The sequence below is a fragment of the Mesoplodon mirus genome, assembly GCF_964341445.2.
Source record: "Mesoplodon mirus genome assembly, chromosome: 14".
Classification (NCBI taxonomy): Eukaryota; Metazoa; Chordata; class Mammalia; order Artiodactyla; family Ziphiidae; genus Mesoplodon; species Mesoplodon mirus.
The window spans coordinates 22,344,498-22,361,620 of record NC_138990.1 but is presented as its reverse complement, the minus strand read 5'-3'; the positions used below and the strand labels follow the sequence as shown (position 1 = coordinate 22,361,620).

The following is a 17,123-nucleotide window of genomic DNA, read 5'->3' as shown; positions in this document are numbered from 1 at the left end:
CCTGGTTACTAAGGAATATGGGAATCTCTTCAGGAATTTAGTAGCTATTTGCATTTTGTTTTCTGTGAATTACTGATGCATATCCTTTGTTTTTCTCTTGAGTTAGTCGTTTTCGGAATGATTTTAAGAGACTTTTAAGGGTGGAAGGGAAATACTGAAGGGGAAGGAATGTGTTTCCTTAGTAGGAGATACACTCTCTTACACACACACACACACACACACACACACACACTCTCTCTCTCTCTCTCACTCTCTCTCTAAGGCTCACTGCTCTGTCATATTGATAGGGTTTTGGTTGGTGCTACCTACGTGACAAGAGCCAATATTTTAAGTGTGAAGCAGAACCAAGCAAGTGTTGTACGTACAAGTGGCCCCTGCAGGAGGTGCCCCAGATTGTGTCAGGCAAGAGCACAGCGTGGACACGCATGTGTGATCCCACTGGATACCCATTTTCTCTTTTTATAAATTTATTTATTTTACTTTTTTGGCTGCATAGGGTTTTCATTGCTGCACGCAGGCTTTCTCTAGTTGCGGTGAGTGGGGGCTACTTTTCATTGTGGTGGGCAGGCTTCTCATTGTGGTGGCTTCTCTTGTTGCAGAGCACAGGCTCTAGGCATGTGGGATTCAGTAGTTGTGGCACGTGGGCTCAGTAGTTGTGGCACGTGGGCTCTAGAGCGCAGCCTCAGTAGTTGTGGCGCACGGGCTTAGTTGCTCCGTGGCATGTGGGATCTTCCTGGACCAGGGCTCGAACTCGTGCCCCCTGCATTGGCAGGCGGATTCTTAACCACTGCGCCACCAGGGAAGCCCCTGATACCCATTTTCAAGAACAGCCTACTTTGGAGGAAAAGAGCTATGTTTGTACTTGATTAAGTGCAATACGTTTCACTCTTTGTAACCACTGAAAATTTAGGAGGGTCAGTGATTTCATAGGCTTAGGAATTTTGCTCCTATCATATATTTGAGATACTTTCCATTGCTTTAAAGTACTGGCTGTATTTCTCTGTCTCTCTCCCTCTCCCCGCTTCTCTGTTGTGTAATAGAAACCGTTTTTCTACTGTAGGAATATCTAATCATTTGCAGGCAATAGCATGCTGTTTTTTGTTTTTATTGAAGTATAGTTGATTTACATACCATGTCTTTAAAGATGTTTTATGTCAAGCACTTTGAAAACTGACTTAAAATGGATTGACTTCACTGGGTGAACGTGAATTTTCATAAACCCCAGTATCTGTGGACTCTATCCAGCTCATTTGGAAATGTCGTTTAGTGCTTTATGTACAAAATAGATGAACCGTGGTTGACTATGGAAGTTATCATTGACAAACACTTAACAGCTCTCTGTTTTCAGTTGCAAGATTGGTTGTATCCCTGCATCAGAGAGAATGTGTATCCAGAATTAGACTTGAACTCTGAACAGAGACAGTTCTGGATAGGAAGCCTTGTAGAGTGCCCGGCACACAGTAGGTGCTCAATAAGTATCTGAATGAATGCGTTCAGTGTTGAATGAACGTATAGGGAAGAGCTGGCACTTAGAGACGCAAACCCGTTGGAGGACCGGATATGGAAGCAAGCTTGTGAGGCTTTTTAAATTGTGTGAAAGTCACTTTTCCCCACATGTGAGGACATGAGCTGTATACACCTTCATGTGGGTACATGTACACGTTTTTAACGTCATGTTTAATTGGAAGGAAATACTAATGTAGACATCCTGGGGAAAGCGGTTCTCTTCACGAGAATAGTCACGGAGGGTCCTTTGCACACGCGCTGTTATATTATCTTTCCCGTCTTGAAATGTAATGAAGGCGCAGGTATTCTGCGTTCAGACACATCCACAGAAAACAAACAAGCAAAGCCCAGCTCTTTGAAGCCCTCCTGACCCTTCCTGTTTTCCCAGGCATGTTTGCCACGGTGGCCGGGATATCTCAGCGCGCGCCCGTGCACTGGTCAGAGAACGTGGTTGGAGCGGCCGTCTGCTTCCCATACGTCATTGCCCTCGACAGCGAGTTCATCACCGTTCACAGCATGCTGGACCAGCAGCAAAAGCAGACCCTGCCCTTTAAGGAAGGTCACATCCTCCAGGATTTTGAAGGTACTAGTTTCCACGGAATCTTAACAACATTTAGCTGTCAATCTTTTATGCTTGTATTTCTTCACTAAGTGCTATTAAGGGTCCATTGGGAACTTGGCCTCTTGCTGAGCATGGAAGATCCACAGGCAATGGTAATACAGTTTCTGTGCTTCAGGGGCACCGAGGTTAAAGGGAGATAGTGAAACAAATAGCCACAGCAGTTTGAGAGCTTGATGGCAACAAAACAAGGCCAATTGGGAGAGCAGAGGAGGAAGTATTTCCTAGAAGTATCAGGGAGGGCTTCCTGTAGGAGATGGTGTTTGAGCCAAACGTTTAAGGATGAGTAGGAATCTGCCAAGTGGGTGTGGTGTGAAAGAACCTTCAGGCAGAGAGAAAGGCACACGCAAATCTGCATAAGAAGGAACTCTGGGCTCCGGGCCACGCAAGTGATTCACAGGGACTGTGGTGCCTGTTGTATGAGGAGGGCTGGCCTGGGTGAGGCCGCAGCGGACCAGGGCAGCCAGGGAGGGAGGGGTTTATTTTACTTTTCCTAAATTTTATTATGAACACCTTCCAACGTGGTGAAAAGTTGAAAGAAAAACAAAGTGAATCCCTGCCCCCCATTCACCTAGATTTTTTCATACTGGTTCACGTTCCACTGAGCAGTTTGGAAGTAAGTGGAGGAGACCATGGCACTTAATCCGGAATATCCTTCAGCAGGCGTTTTCCCGCGTGACCACAAAGCCCTTATCACACCCCAGAAATGTGCTCTCAGCGCCTGCCTGTGGTCAGATTTCCCCGGCTTCCTGAGAATGCCCTTGGTGATATTCTCTTCAAACCAGGAGCTAATCTAGAGCTGTGCATTGCCCTTGCCGTGTCGGGATTGGGGCTCCCCAGACATTGCCCTTCCTGTGTTAGATGCTGGGGACGCAGACCTGCTGAGTCTCGAGGTCCCATGTGAAGCGTGTCAGGGCTTGACGGGGGCCCTGACACACGTGCTGGGAGAGCTCATTCATGACAGTGTTACGTGCTGTGCACACTGAGGGGTGGAGGTGGGCACGGGGGATGGGTTGCGGGGACGCAGAGGCTGGCGACATAACCCACCCCCGGCAGGAACACGGGGAGGCTTCCCAGAAGGAGGGACACCAGTGCACAGCAGGGGCAGAATCTCATCTGAGCGTGAGGACAGTGACGTCGGTTGACATGGAGGACAGATGATGCAGACAGAGAGCCGGGCAGGGAGGCCAGGAAGGGGAGATCCAGGCCGGGAGAGACCAGGCGGGGAGACTGGGATGGACACGATGATCCCCAAGGAGGGAGGAGCAGAGGGAGAAGAAGAGGCTCTGCTGACCCTGAACGACCTTCAGACAGAGAGACAAGGTCGTTCCACCGCTTCCTGGGAACAGGTGACAGTTTAGCTTCAAACGTGTCTCCAGAGGGAGCAGAAATCGCTCTCGAAGCTTGGCAGGAAGGGCTGTCTTGGGTGGCAGGTCCGACTCCCCAGTGGACCATGCCAGGCATCACGGTGCCAGGGAGCAGTGGGGAAGGGAGAAGGCAACGCCGAGATCGGGTGATTTTGGATGACGGGCGAGTGTGAAATGTTATCTTATGGTTCTGAATGTTGCATTGTAATCTTAGTTTCCTGTAAACTGACTACCCTGGAGAGAAAAGAATTTTTCAGAAGTTTTATATGAGGGATAGCATAATTCTTACTGCTTATTTTCCAGGACTGAGCACTATAGCTTCATCATGGACCTACTCCACTGATTTTAAATTTATCAGCACTTTAGAATAAAAAAAAGCCAAACATTTTAATATCCCATACTTCGGAGATGTACTGTTAAGAGTTCGCCCTTGGGCTTCCCTGGTGGCGCAGTGGTTGAGGGTCCGCCTGCCGATGCAGGGGACGCAGGTTCGTGCCCCGGTCCGGGAAGATCCCACATGCCACGGAGCGGCTGGGCCCGTGAGCCACGGCCGCTGAGCCTATGCATCCGGAGCCTGTGCTCCACAACGGGAGAGGCCACGACAGTGAGACGCCCATGTACTTCAGAAAAAAAAAAAAAAAAAAAAAAGAGTTCGCCCTTTTCTGATGGTGGGAAGAAGGAAAGAGAAGTATTCGTTTCTGGTTGCTGTGGGAACTCGGGGTTGGGGCGCTGTGATGACATTAGTCAGACATCCGCTCGTGCTCCTCTTTGGGCGAGGGGGTGTGTTTTCTTGCCAGCACTGTGTTCCTGCCCTTCCCAACCGTGTTCCATTTCTTCCCAGGAAGAGTGATTGTCGCCACGAGTAAAGGAGTTTACGTCTTGGTTCCGTTACCTCTGGAAAAACAAATACAGGATCTTCTAGCGAGCCGGAGAGTGGAGGAGGCTCTGGTTCTAGCGAAAGGCGCCCGGAGGAACATTCCAAAGGAAAAATTTCAGGTTTGTAATCCGCGGGCCCCCAGGCCGCCGGCTTAGAAAACGTTAGGATCTAGGTGCCCCGGGCCCTGCAGACCGCTTCCTGTCCGTCATTCAAGTTTCTCTGCGTCTCCACGTTGTACAGATAAGGAAGCAGGTCTTAGAGCAGCCGGACCAACAGCTGGATGAAGTCACGCTTGGCCGAGGCCAGGTCGGGATTTGAGCCTCTGACATAATTCCCGTGCCTAATTCACCAAGTTGTATTTCTAATCAGCATCCTTCTTCCAGAGGAGCCTCAGGGCACAGTGGTTACAGACGAAAAGAGGAACCTCAGGTTAATTTGTCTCCCAGTTCAGAATTTATATTTGTTGGGATGGGGTTGAATTTGTAGAGTTTAGGTTTATGTTATCAACAGAAAAAGCTTTGTGAACTGTACTGATAAACCATCTAATGTTGCCGGAATCCATCTAATTCATTTCCTTAGGAGAAAACTTTCAATGCATTTTACAAACGCTAACTTTAATATCGGTGGTATGATCAATACAATTGATGAAACAAACACAAATTATTCTCATGTCTGATGAAATCAGGTTTCCTAAAAATTTGCTCCCTGATCAGTTGCAAGGTGAGTTCGGGTTACTCTATGTATTTGAGAATAATAGAGCGAAATATTGGTGTGTGCACGCTTCATGTGAACATCTAAGTCCATCATTAAAAGTTCTAATGAGGGCTTCCCTGGTGGTGCTGTGGTTGAGAGTCTGCCTGCCGATGCAGGGGACACGGGTTCGTGCCCCGGTCCGGGAAGATCCCACATGCCGTGGAGCGGCTGGGCCCGTGAGCCATGGCCGCTGAGTCTGCGCGTCCGGAGTCTGTGCTCCGCAACGTATCGCAAAGAAAAAAAAAAAAAAAAAGTTCTAATGAATTCATAGCGATCCCCTGCTTGTTTCTGTGGGCCAGATTTTCAGGACGATGTGGTTTGTGGAATGAAGCTGTGCTTTCTGGCCTCAGTGGCTTTATGCTGCAGAGGGTAGATTCTGAAGGTGGAAGAAGTCAGGACGTGTCACTTATGGTCACAGGATAAATATTGATCAACTTTCCACCTTTACTCCTCATTTTTAAAAAAATTTTATTAAAGTATAGTTGATTTACAATGTGTGTTCATCTCTACCGTACAGCAGAGTGACTCAGTTATACATATATATTCTTTCTTGTATTCTTTTCCATGATGGTTTATCCCAGGCTGTTGACTGTAGTTCCCTGTGCTCTACAGTAGGACCTTGTTGTTCCTTCTACAGAGAATCGTTTGCATCTGCTAAGCGCACACTCTCAGTCCTTCCCTCGCCCATTGTATTCCTCATTTTTTAGTGAGATGATCTGTGAGCATTCAGCAGGGGGCAGCAGAAGCACAAAGAAGAAACCCGTCAGTTCAGGGCGTGTTTCTGTGCTGAGAGCGCCTGTTTCTGCCGCGTTTTCCTTGCGCATCCACGTGGGGAGGTGGGTGCTGAGGCAGCCTTGGCCTCTGCTCTGCTGCTCTCAGCTCCTCTCCGTCCCGAGGGTGGGCCCCGGGAGCTCGTGGGTGTCTGGACGGGCACATGTCGGGTGCCCCCTCCTTGCACACACCCATGGGCACACCTCAAGTGTGTCCCATTTTCTTAGAGAGGCTGCCCGTGTTCTTGGCTTTTTGCTTTCCTCCTGCCGTTTTCCTGAGAGCAGCTGCGCAGCGCATAGTGGATGGTGTTAGTGCTCGTCTGGCTCTGCCGTCTGCCATCCCAGTTGGGGTTTGTGCACCTAACACGCTCCCCGCCTTCCCCCTGTGGTATGTGCCCCAGACGTGCACCCCCAGTGACCTTGAACTTGGCTCTCGTTCTCATGCCCACGTGGCTGCTGGGGACCCTTCTCCCGTTGTGCCTGAATTGTTTTCACAGCCCCTTTCCTGCGTGTCTGCAGTCCGTCCTCCACGGCCCCGCGGAAGGTGCTTTCTGACGTGCCCACCAAACCCTTAGCTGGAAATCCTTCCGCGGGTGCCTTCCTGCCCACAGTCAAGTCTGCACCAGGTGGCCTTCGTGGCCAGGCCCTGCCCACTTCCCCGCCCCCCCCGCTGCCTCCTTCCCCCCGTGACCCCGACCTGAGCTGTCCCCTGCCTGAGCCCTGCACTGTGCAGGCACTCTGGGAGCCATCCTAAAACACTTCTAATCCTGAAAGCAAGTCAAAAATAGCCAGTGCCACCATCCAAAGACCCACTGCAGAGATGGCTGGCCTCTGGGCATCCCTGGGTAAAGCCGGGACAGCCTCGCTGCCCCATCAGCGCCCCGTGCTTTCACCCACTTCCCCGCCCTCCCTGTTTTCTTTACTTGTTATTTGTGCTATTTTCTATCAGTGGAGTGAACTTCTAAACTCCACCGAGTACAGGTTTCGATACCTTGCTCACATATGCCTTTTCTCTGAGTACCCCCCATCCCTGAATGCTTGCTCTGGGCTCCCACAATTACACGTGTTAACCTGTGACCCAGGGCCGTTTTTTTTTTGTTTTTTTGTGGTATGCGGGCCTCTCACCGCTGTGGCCTCTCCCTCTCCCGCTGCGGAGCACAGGTTCCAGACGCGCAGGCTCAGCGGCCATGGCTCACGGGCCCAGCCGCTCCGCGGCATGTGGGATCTTCCCAGACCGGGGCACGAACCCGTGTCCCCTGCATCGGCAGGCGGACTCTCAACCACTGCGCCACCAGGGAAGCCCCGCAAAAGTAGTTTTTATTTCCCTTTAGGAAGGGGAAGAGTGGGTGACATTTGAATCCTGCAGCCACAAGGAAAAAATTGTCATTCAGCGGATTTCTCGTCAGCAAGCCTGGGTGTGAATGAGAATTCTTCTGCCACAGCTGACGGGTCCTTTTTTTTTTTTTTTGTGGTACACGGGCCTCTCACTGCCGTGGCCTCTCCCGCTGCAGAGCACAAGCTCCAGCCGCGCAGGCCCAGCGGCCATGGCTCACGGGCCCAGCCACTCCGCGGCACGCGGGATCCTCCTGGACCGGGGCACGAACCCGCGTCCCCTGCATCAGCAGGCGGACTCTCAACCACTGCGCCACCAGGGAAGCCCCTGATGGGTCCTTTTTATCCTTCTTGCTAAGTGGTTGGCCTCTGTTGCTTCTCCTTTCAGAGATGGAACTGGCATCCCCTCCCAACAGAACCTGGCCTCGCTTCTGTCTACCTATTGCTGGCGGTGTACAGAGGCCAGTTTTCCCGTCAGGCGTAGCTGGTGTCGGGGAAGAGTCATGAAAAAGCAGCTGCCTCTCCTGCCGTCTCTGCAGGAATTGCTCTGCAGGGACGGGAGGAGATGCTGCTATGCTTTGGAGAACAAGCCCCTCTGAAAGCTGATCGGAAGCAACAGCCTTTAGGTGTCTCCATCTCCCTCGTTTCTTTAGGGGTAACAGTGTTAGCCGCCTGCTGTGTACCTGGGTGAGCCAGTGAGCGGGAAGAACCGGGCTCGGGAAGCAGAAAGGTCCGGGTTTCAACCCTGGCTCAACCACTCACACGTTAGTAACTCTGGGTTAAAAACTTAGCATCTCTGAACAGGATGCTCCTATCTGTAAAACGGGCTCAGCGAGTGACAAAGTGGAGTTTCATAAAAACTGATCGGGTCAATAGGTGATTACTTAAACGGCAGGTACTCTGCCAGGGTGTGGGGATGCTAAGATGAATTATGTACATGCCTTCAAGGGATTTGTGGCATAACAAACAGCGGGATGGATTGGAAAGGGGAGGAATTGAAGTCCTAGGGTCTTAAGCACAGTTAGAGTCTTTAGTTGTGAGGTGGTGACGGCCCGGGCTGAGGTGATGGAGCCTGTGAGGACGGAGCAGAGAGCAGAGACGGGTCCACAAGGCCTTTCAGACAAAGGTGGGCAAAGCTTGAAGCTGACCGGCTGGACAGTGACAGGGAGGGGGTGGAATTACAGACACCACAGAGCATCTTCCTTAAGTGCGTTGCTATTTCTGGAAGTTACCAGAACAAAGGGCTCTGTGGTCCAGGAAGTTTGGGTAGGACTGGATTAGACACAGATCAACGGCCCTTTTATTGCAGGAGGTGTGGATGTGGCTGTTTATCACCGTTGGGGGGAGGGGATAGAATGCACAGTGTCTCCCAAGCTTTGGCAGGAAAACCTGCGTATTTATCTGTTTATCCTTAAATGGGTGGGCCTTGTGCTCTGGAGGGATGCTCAGAAGTGCTGGTGTGAAGAGTCAGTTCCACAAGAATGGAGAAGGATGGGCAGCTTCCGGGCTCCCAGGGACGCCGGCGATGTTCACATCCGTCTGAGCACCAGAGGTGGAAGCAGTCAAGGAAGCCAGGGAGTGCGGGAGGAGGAATACGGATCGGGATGGATGGGAAATCCACGAAGAAGAAAGAACGATGCTTAGACAGAGAACACCTTGGTCTCGGGAATGAGGGGTTGATTGACATGTATATGTGTCTATGTTGAAAATCATTTCGCATAAGCCTCGTTTTTTCCTTACCTTGTAACTTCAGGTTTCCGTGTGATAGTTAACAGTTAGCCTGGATTATGACCAGACACTTAGCTTCTCCTCCTGTCGTGGTTCCAGGGCAGGTCAGAGTGATGAAACCTGTCTTTCCCTGCAGGTCATGTACCGCCGGATCCTGCAGCAGGCGGGCTTCATACAGTTTGCACAACTTCAATTCCTGGAGGCTAAAGAACTCTTCAGGTAATCTGAGGTGTCGGTAGCGAGCCTTCCAAGCGTCCCTCCGCGGTCAGGCCTCCACTGTGGCTGTGATGGGAAAGGCTGCCATGGGTGCTGTGCTCCGGGGAGAAGTAGCGAGGCCGTCATGTGTACACCCCTCGCACCCCCTGCCCCCCTTAGCCCGAGGGTCACTGTCCTGTGTCTTGAAGGTAGGGCAGTTAAGGGGCATACAGAGTGGTCCTCTAAGAGAGGAGAAGGCAATTCTTTTTTTTTTTATAAGGAACGTGGAATTTTTTTTTTAATTTATTATTTTATTTATTGATTTTGGCTGTGTTGGGTCTGTTGCGGCGAGTGGGCTTCTTATTGCGGTGGCTTCTCTTGTTGCGGAGCACGGGCTCTAGGTGCATGGGCTTCAGTAGTTGTGGCACGTGGGCTCAGTAGTTGTGGCTTGCGGGTTCTAGAGCGCAGGCTCAGTAGTTGTAGCGCACAGGCTCAGTAGTTGTGGCTCGCGGGCTCTAGAGCGCAGGCTCAGTAGTTGTGGCGCATGGGCTTAGTTGCTCTGCGGCATGTGGGATCTTCCCGGACCAGGGCTCAAACCCGTGTCCCCTGCGTTGGCAGGCGGATTCTTAACCACTGCGCCACCAGGGAAGCCCGAGAAGGCAATTCTAAAGAGCATGTTTGATGCCCTGTGAAGAATTCCTAGGAAAACACCATGGCTCACTTTCCCTTTCCTCCAGAGGTTTTACCAAAAGCTCTGAGTTTAGAGAAAGAGCAGGTGCTTCTGGGAAGACTTGAAAAACTGGTCTTCTTCTGAGGACATTATAAACGGCGTGCTCCTGGTCCACTGTCTTAGGAAGCTGAGGTCCCTTCCATGTGACATGGATCCTGCATGCATGGGCTGCCCCCTTCACCAGCACCCATCCCACCCCTCTCCCTCCCCAGCCCAGGCCTGTCTCAGCCCCTCCCACCTCCAGCAGCCCTTCCTCTGGGCTGGGGGTCAGGTGCGCCCTGGGAAGCAGTGGCTCTTCGTGCTCGCTCAGAAGATGAACTTAAACCCGCTGTGATCGCCCTTCAGTGTCCCACGAAGGCATCGCCTGTAGAAGAAGTTTTCCAAATGTCCGCATAGAACAGATTCCGCACGACTCAGAGCCGTAAAGGAGGAGATGTACACGGGGCCTCCTCCGAATCTGCCTTTGATCAGAGCTGCTGTGCCTCCTGCTGTTCCCCCCCGCCTGGGTTTGCGGGGACCCATGGCAGCCCTGGAGGTGCCACGTCTGCGGCCGCCAAGCCCTCTGCTCTGTCGTGGGGTCTGGGGGTGGGCGGTGCCCGGCCCGCAGTGCTTTGCAGCCTATGCAGCTGCGGACGGCGTGCAGACGGCGCACCCGTCCAGTGTCGTCTTGCGTGCCTACGTGCACCCTCTCTCTCTTCTTGCTGCATTTAGTTTGACACTGTAATTGCAGAAGCGGCCAGCTGGACGTGCGGGAGCTGATCTCCCTGTACCCCTTCCTGCTGCCCACGTCCTCCTCGTTTACCCGGTCCCACCCTCCTCTGCACGAGTTTGCAGACCTCAACCAGCTGACGCAGGGCGACCAGGAGAAGGTGGCCAAGTGCAAGCGCTTCCTCATGAGCTACCTGAACGAAGTCCGCAGCACGGAGGTGGCCAACGGCTACAAGGAGGACATCGACACGGCCCTGCTCAAGCTGTACACGGAGGCTGACCACGACAGCCTGCTGGACCTCCTGGTCACCGAGAACTTCTGTCTGCTCACCGACAGCGCCGCCTGGCTGGAGAAGCACAAAAAGTGAGTGTTTCTGTCCCCTGGACGCTCCCCACACTGAACCCAGGGCTCCCTGCCTGACCCTTCCCCATCCCCACCCACGGGAAGCTGTCGTGCAGCTTAGGCACCAGCGTGAGTTCTGAGTCCCAGGCGTTCATCAAGGGACCACCCGGCACCCTCGGGATCTGTCAGCCTCATCACGGTCTGCAGATCCACCGCAGGGGTGTTAGAGGGCACAACTCTGGTGCCAGCTCCTTCATGACAGACTGTACAGTCATAGGCCTTGTCAGTCAATGGTGTGCTTGTTTCCATCTGGGTGGGACTCAGCTGTGCGAGATGCCACATGCGTGTCGGGAAAATGATAGCACACTTCAGCCACTGATGGCCAGACGGAACGGACAGATGGGCATCTGGATAAACAGATAGAGAGTGAGGCTTCTGGATCTTGTGGATAAAAGGTTACGGGGTCAAACTCCTTCATTACAGACGTGAGCTGGTCGGCACCTACCCGCTTGCCAACCGGCCACCGGGTACGACGGGGGCCCATCTGCAGTGATGACGTGGTTAGATCTGGCAGCTTCTTCATCCTGGGGGCAGGCGGTGGTCTAACCCTTCTAGGCCTGGCGGGGGTTGAGTGCTCCCTGTGAGATTCTTTGTGCCTTTTGGTATGCATTTGACATGGCGGAGGTGCTGGTGAAATTCCACGGAGACCCAGGCTCACGACCCAGACCCTGTTCAGATGCAGGACGTCGTGGGCTGGTGACTGGCCTGCACGTGGGAAGTGGCTCGTTCAGCCGTTTCCCTCAGTTTCCCGAAGGCACTGTGGAATGGAGTGATTTATTTAGGAACTAGAAAATGCACTGACAGCTTATGGCAGTGACTTGGGATGGCAGGGTCTGGCGGAGTCAGTGGAACTTTCTAAAAGCTTTCGGGAGAAGAGAAGGGTTCTAGGGAATAGTTCAATATCTTGAGAGGTTGCTCTTTGAGGGAAGAGATCCGATGGCCCCCTGGGGCAGCTTGATCCGGTCACCTGCTGGGGAAGAGGACCAGGAGAGGACACACTTGTGAGCGTGGGAGGGTGGCGACAGCTCATGGCCCGGGCGATACCCATGTTGTCACTGATCCTGTCTGCTTATAAATGAGGAAGCAAGGGCCACAGAAGGTAACCTACTTGCTCAAGGTCATACAGTCCCTAAGTAATGAAGCCTGGATTGAAAGTCAGGGCCTGGAACTCTGGGTCCCCCCAGCCAGACTCTCCTTGACCTTCTGTTCTCTGCAGTGCCTGCATACTGTTGGCATTTCTTGCCGTTCAAAATCCTTACCCCAGAATGGCTCAGACCCTTCCAAACGGTCTTAATACCTCATGATAAGTTAATAATGGTTAACTGAAGAGATGGCAAATCATACTAGTATTTGAAGCAAGTTGTAAAGCAATTCCAAATGTGATTTTCCATAGTATCATTATAGTTTTATTTTTCAGTTCATCTTAGATGTGAATACGGTCCTTTCTGGAAATTGATAGGGAATACATTTTCAGAATATAAGTAAATAAACAGAAAGGAGGATCTTTCTGGTGCTTGAAATTTGTTGTTGAACTGAGTGGAATAGCACATCTGGGGCTGGGGGCCCAGGGCCGAGGGCGTTGCTGTGGGGGTACTGCCCGCAGTGGGTGGTCAGGAGAGGGTGCACTTACCCCGAGTTTTCTTCCAGGTACTTTGCACTGGGGCTGCTCTATCATTACAACCACCAAGACGCTGCTGCCGTTCAGGTGAGTTCAAAGGCATCTCAGCACTGTTTAAAAACCACCATCATTTAGCTTAGCAACTAAGTTGCTAAGCAACTAAGCCCATGTGCCACAACTACTGAGCATGTTTGAAAAAAAATCACAAATTGTTAGAGACCAGTCTTGCCTGATCTACGTTTTTTACAAAACAAAAGTAGTACTGTTTTAGAAAGTGAATCCTTGAGAAATGTTGTCCAAGGATTTTTTTTTCTTTTATTTATTTGTTTGTTTATTTGTTTATTTATTTATTTATGGCTGCATTGGGTCTTCATTGCTGTGCACAGGCTTTCGCTAGTTGCGGTGCGCGGGCTCCTCATTGCGGTGGCTTCTCTTGTTGTGGAGCACGGGCTGTAGGCACGCGAGCTTCAGTAGTTGTGGCTTGCAGGCTCAGTAGTTGTGGCTTGCGGGCTCTAGAGAGCAGGCTCAGTAGTTGTGGCACGCGGGCTCAGTAGTTGTGGCGCACGGGCTTAGTTGCTCTGCAGCATGTGGGATCTTCCCAGACCAGGGCTTGAACCCGTGTCCCCTGCATTGGCAGGCGGATTCTTAACCACTGCGCCACCAGGGAAGCCCCAAGAATTTTCTTTTCTTCATCTTTCCATCTCTTTAAAGAACATTGTCAAGACTGAGTTGTTTAAAATGTAAGAAAAATAGGATTTCTTACTGAGCCACAAAGCCTGTGACTCCACTGCCTTATCAAAAATTAAGGCTGTGAGTAACAGGTTGTAATTTCCACTGTTAATGACAATACGTCTTGCCAGAGAGCTGGGTTGTCATGTCATCTGTGACAAAACTAAAGCTGATCAAGGCCAGTCACTTTCCCGGGTGGCACCACTGCTCAGCAGGAGAGCTGGGGACTGAGCTCAGGGCCCTGGCAGGGGCTCTTGCGCCCAAATTTCTCATCTTGTCTCTTGTCTTGCATCTTCTGTGAGCGGCCAAGAGCATCAACAGTGCTCACCAAACTCACCAAGCATATCTGGTTGCTTTGAGAAATTACCATGGTAACATGATTGTGGGATAGGTTAAAAAAAAAAAAAAAGGTTCCCATCAACATACTCCCCATGGCTAAGAGCAGATTTGGGTGTCAAAGCTAAAATTTTTATTTTTTTAAAACACCGTGTTCTGAGAATTTGTTATAAGTGTGTTAATAACATCAGCAAAGCTATATAGACAGGAGTTTACAAAATTGAAATAATATGGAATAAATCACTATATATGGCAGAATTTTTTTAATGACACATTTCAATGGCTGTGTGAATAGTTTGTTTGATTTGGGGAATTCAGCGCTGAAGAAACTAGTAACATAAAAAACATTGGTGGGCTGCTACCAGAATTACGGCTGCCTGTGACAAAACTAAAGCTGTTTACACTGCCTGCCTGTTTCCTGGGCTGCTTGCTGGTATGGTGTGGTTCAGAAGTCAGTGTGGACAGATGGGTGAGGACCACGGCACAGACAATGATGCAGGGGGGCTCTCAGGCAGCCCCCATCTCTGCCACACCTCGTGATGCCACTTCATTCTGAGGCTCTGAAAGTAAGATTCAGTTTACAGGGACTTCCCTGGTGGCGCAGTGGTTAAGAATCCGCCTGCCAATGCAGGGGACACAGGTTCAAGCCCTGGTCCGGGAAGATCCCACATGCTGCGGAGTAACTAAGCCCATGCGCCACAACTACTGAGCCTGGGCTCTAGAGCCCACGAGCATCAACTACTGAGCCTGCGCTCTAGAGCCCACGAGCATCAACTACTGAGCCTGCACACCTAGAGCCCGTGCTCTGCAACAAGAGAAGCCACTGCAATGAGAAGCCCGCGCACCGCAACGAAGAGTAGCCCCTGCTCGCCACATCTAGAGGAAGCCCGCGCGCAGCAACGAAGACCCAACGCAGCCAAAAATAAATAAAAATTAAATAAAATAAATTAAAGTTTAAAAAAATAAAAACAATAGTACATATGCACAGTGGAGCATTAAAAAAAAAAAAAGATTCAGGGGGCTTCCCTGGTGGCACAGTGGTTGAGAGTCCGCCTGCCGGTGCGGGGGACATGGGTTCATGCCCTGGTCTGGGAAGATCCCACATGCCGCAGAGCGGCTTGGCCCGTGAGCCATGGCCGTTGAGCCTGCGTGTCCGGTGCCTGTGCTCCGCAACGGGAGAGGCCACAGCAGTGAGAGGCCCGCATACCGAAAAAAAAAAAAAAAGATTCAGTTTACACGGCAGGGAAGTGTCTGGATGAAATAGCAAAGGACTTTATTATTAAAATCAACCCTGAGCCCCCATGCAAAAGACAGTAGGAACACCAGGGCACAGGGTCACCAGAGGTTTTGAAAGCACATCAGACTCTCACAGTCCCAAAAGGTCTTCAAAATCAGAAATTCCTGTGACGGAGAAGGCTGGAACAGCCTGGCTGATGGATGTAGGTGAATTTCTTCTGTGTCCCAGCGTTGTCAGTGATGATTTTATTTCAGGAAGAGACTTTTTGTGTGTGTGTGTGTGTGTGTGTGTGTGTGTGGTGTGCGGGCCTCTCACTGTTGTGGCCTCTCCCGTTGCGGAGCACAGGCTCCGGATGCGCAGGCTCAGCGGCCATGGCTCACGGGCCCAGGCGCTCCGCGGCATGTGGGATCTTCCCGGACCGGGGCACGAACCCGTGTCCCCTGCATCGGCAGGCGGACTCTCAACCACTGCGCCACCAGCGAAGCCCCCGGAAGAGAGATTTTTTAATGCATCCAAGTCTCCTCATATACTATATTTAGTATTTGTATTACTGTGATCTCATTAAAAAGGAAAGAAAAAGAACTTGTTGCTTTATGTTCCTGATTTCCTGGACCGTGTCCCCTCTTTTTTTTCTCGTGTGTGTGAAAAAATTAAAATGGATTTAAGCCTCTAAAGTTTCTCCTGCCACTTTGAAATATTGAAAGGCCAGACAAATAAACACATGACCTTTCTGAGCTAATTCTAAGAGGTATGTAACCTTCCCTACCTTCTTTTTTCTTCCTCTCCAGCTGTGGGTGAGCATCGTGAACGGGGATATTCACGACTCCACGCGCTCAGACCTGTACGAGTACATCGTGGACTTCCTCACCTACAGCCTTGACCCGGACCTCGTGTGGCAGTATGCTGACTGGGTCTTGCAGAAAAACCCGGAGGTTTGTGCTTCGTAAACGCATTCATTCAGGGGCGGCAGGGAGGCTGGTGAAAATGGACAGAAAACTTGATTCTAGGTGGGAAAACAAGCTACACTTTAACCCTTCTCTCCGTCTCCCCCCACCCTGCTTTTAATACATGGCTTGAGCCATCTGAATCCCAGCTCTCTAAGAATTTCTGCATTTCAGTGCTTCTGCACACCTGTGTTGGGGGCAGGCCACTGTGTAGGAAAGCAGAAAGCACCGCAGGTCAGGTCTTAGCATCTTCTTAAACACCTGTGTGTTGACCCCCACCCCTAACAGCATCTGGTCCCTTATTCTCTGTGGGCTGGAGCAGGACCAGACTGTTGCCCTGCAGGGCGTGGAGCCGGGCCCGGGGCACACCAGGCAAAGCGTCGCCCTTGCTTCTATGTGTCCCCAACCCCCTTTGGGGGTGGTGGGTTGGGGACATAGAGGAGCCCTTTTTTTTTGTTTGTTTTCATCAGTCATTTGATTAATCCTTAAGGGAAATGTAAATCAAAACCATTTCACACCCAGTAGGATGGCTAAAATTTAAAAGACAACAGTAGTACATGTTGGCAAAGATGCAGAGGAATTAGAACTCACATTCATCGTTGGTGGGAAAGTAAAACAGTACAGTCATTTTGAAAGACAGTCTGGCAGTTCTACAAATGGTTAAACAGTCATCATATGAGCCAGTGATTTCACTCCTAGGTATGCATCCAAGAAAAATGAAAACCTTTATTCACATAAAAACTTGTACATGAATATTTATGGCAGTATTATTCACGACAGCCAAAAGAAAGAAAAAACCGTGTCCGTCACTTGATGAATAGATAAATAAAATGTATATGCACAAAATGCAATATTACTTGGCAATAATAAATGAAAGGGGTTCTTTTTAGTATTTTTTTAAATAAACTTATTTATTTTTATATATTTATTTTTGGCTGTGTTAGGTCTTTGTTGCTGTGCGTGGGCTTGGGTCCCACGTGGGTAATGCACACGGTGGGTATGGGCATTTGGAGAATCGAGTTCACTGAATCTTTTTTTTTTTTTTTGAAAAATATAAAAGTTTTATGACAATACATATCAAATGATACAGAATATGGACAGTCCTGGAACATTAGAGAGATTGGCTAGAAATAAACACACTGTAAATTAACCTCAGTTTTATACAAGTGGAAATGACGATTATATTGAAAGAGAGGAAGATTTTCAAAACCAATAGTTTTTATGTTATTAGATTGATGTCCCAACACCATGAATGGCTCATTGTCATTTGA

General features: G+C 50.3%; 1 protein-coding gene across 2 annotated transcripts in view; it reads left to right on the top strand.

Moving 5' to 3' along the window:
* Positions 1-17,123, top strand: part of TGFBRAP1 (transforming growth factor beta receptor associated protein 1) — a 44,379-nt gene that overhangs the window by 19,116 nt on the left and 8,140 nt on the right. For both annotated transcript variants that reach the window (XM_082643171.1, XM_082643172.1), the window contains 6 exons: positions 1,895-2,089; positions 4,334-4,488; positions 9,089-9,171; positions 10,608-10,949; positions 12,636-12,693; positions 15,697-15,840. In XM_082643171.1, the coding sequence (XP_082499297.1) occupies positions 1,895-2,089; positions 4,334-4,488; positions 9,089-9,171; positions 10,608-10,949; positions 12,636-12,693; positions 15,697-15,840 (977 nt within the window). The remainder of the gene's footprint in view (positions 1-1,894; positions 2,090-4,333; positions 4,489-9,088; positions 9,172-10,607; positions 10,950-12,635; positions 12,694-15,696; positions 15,841-17,123) is intronic.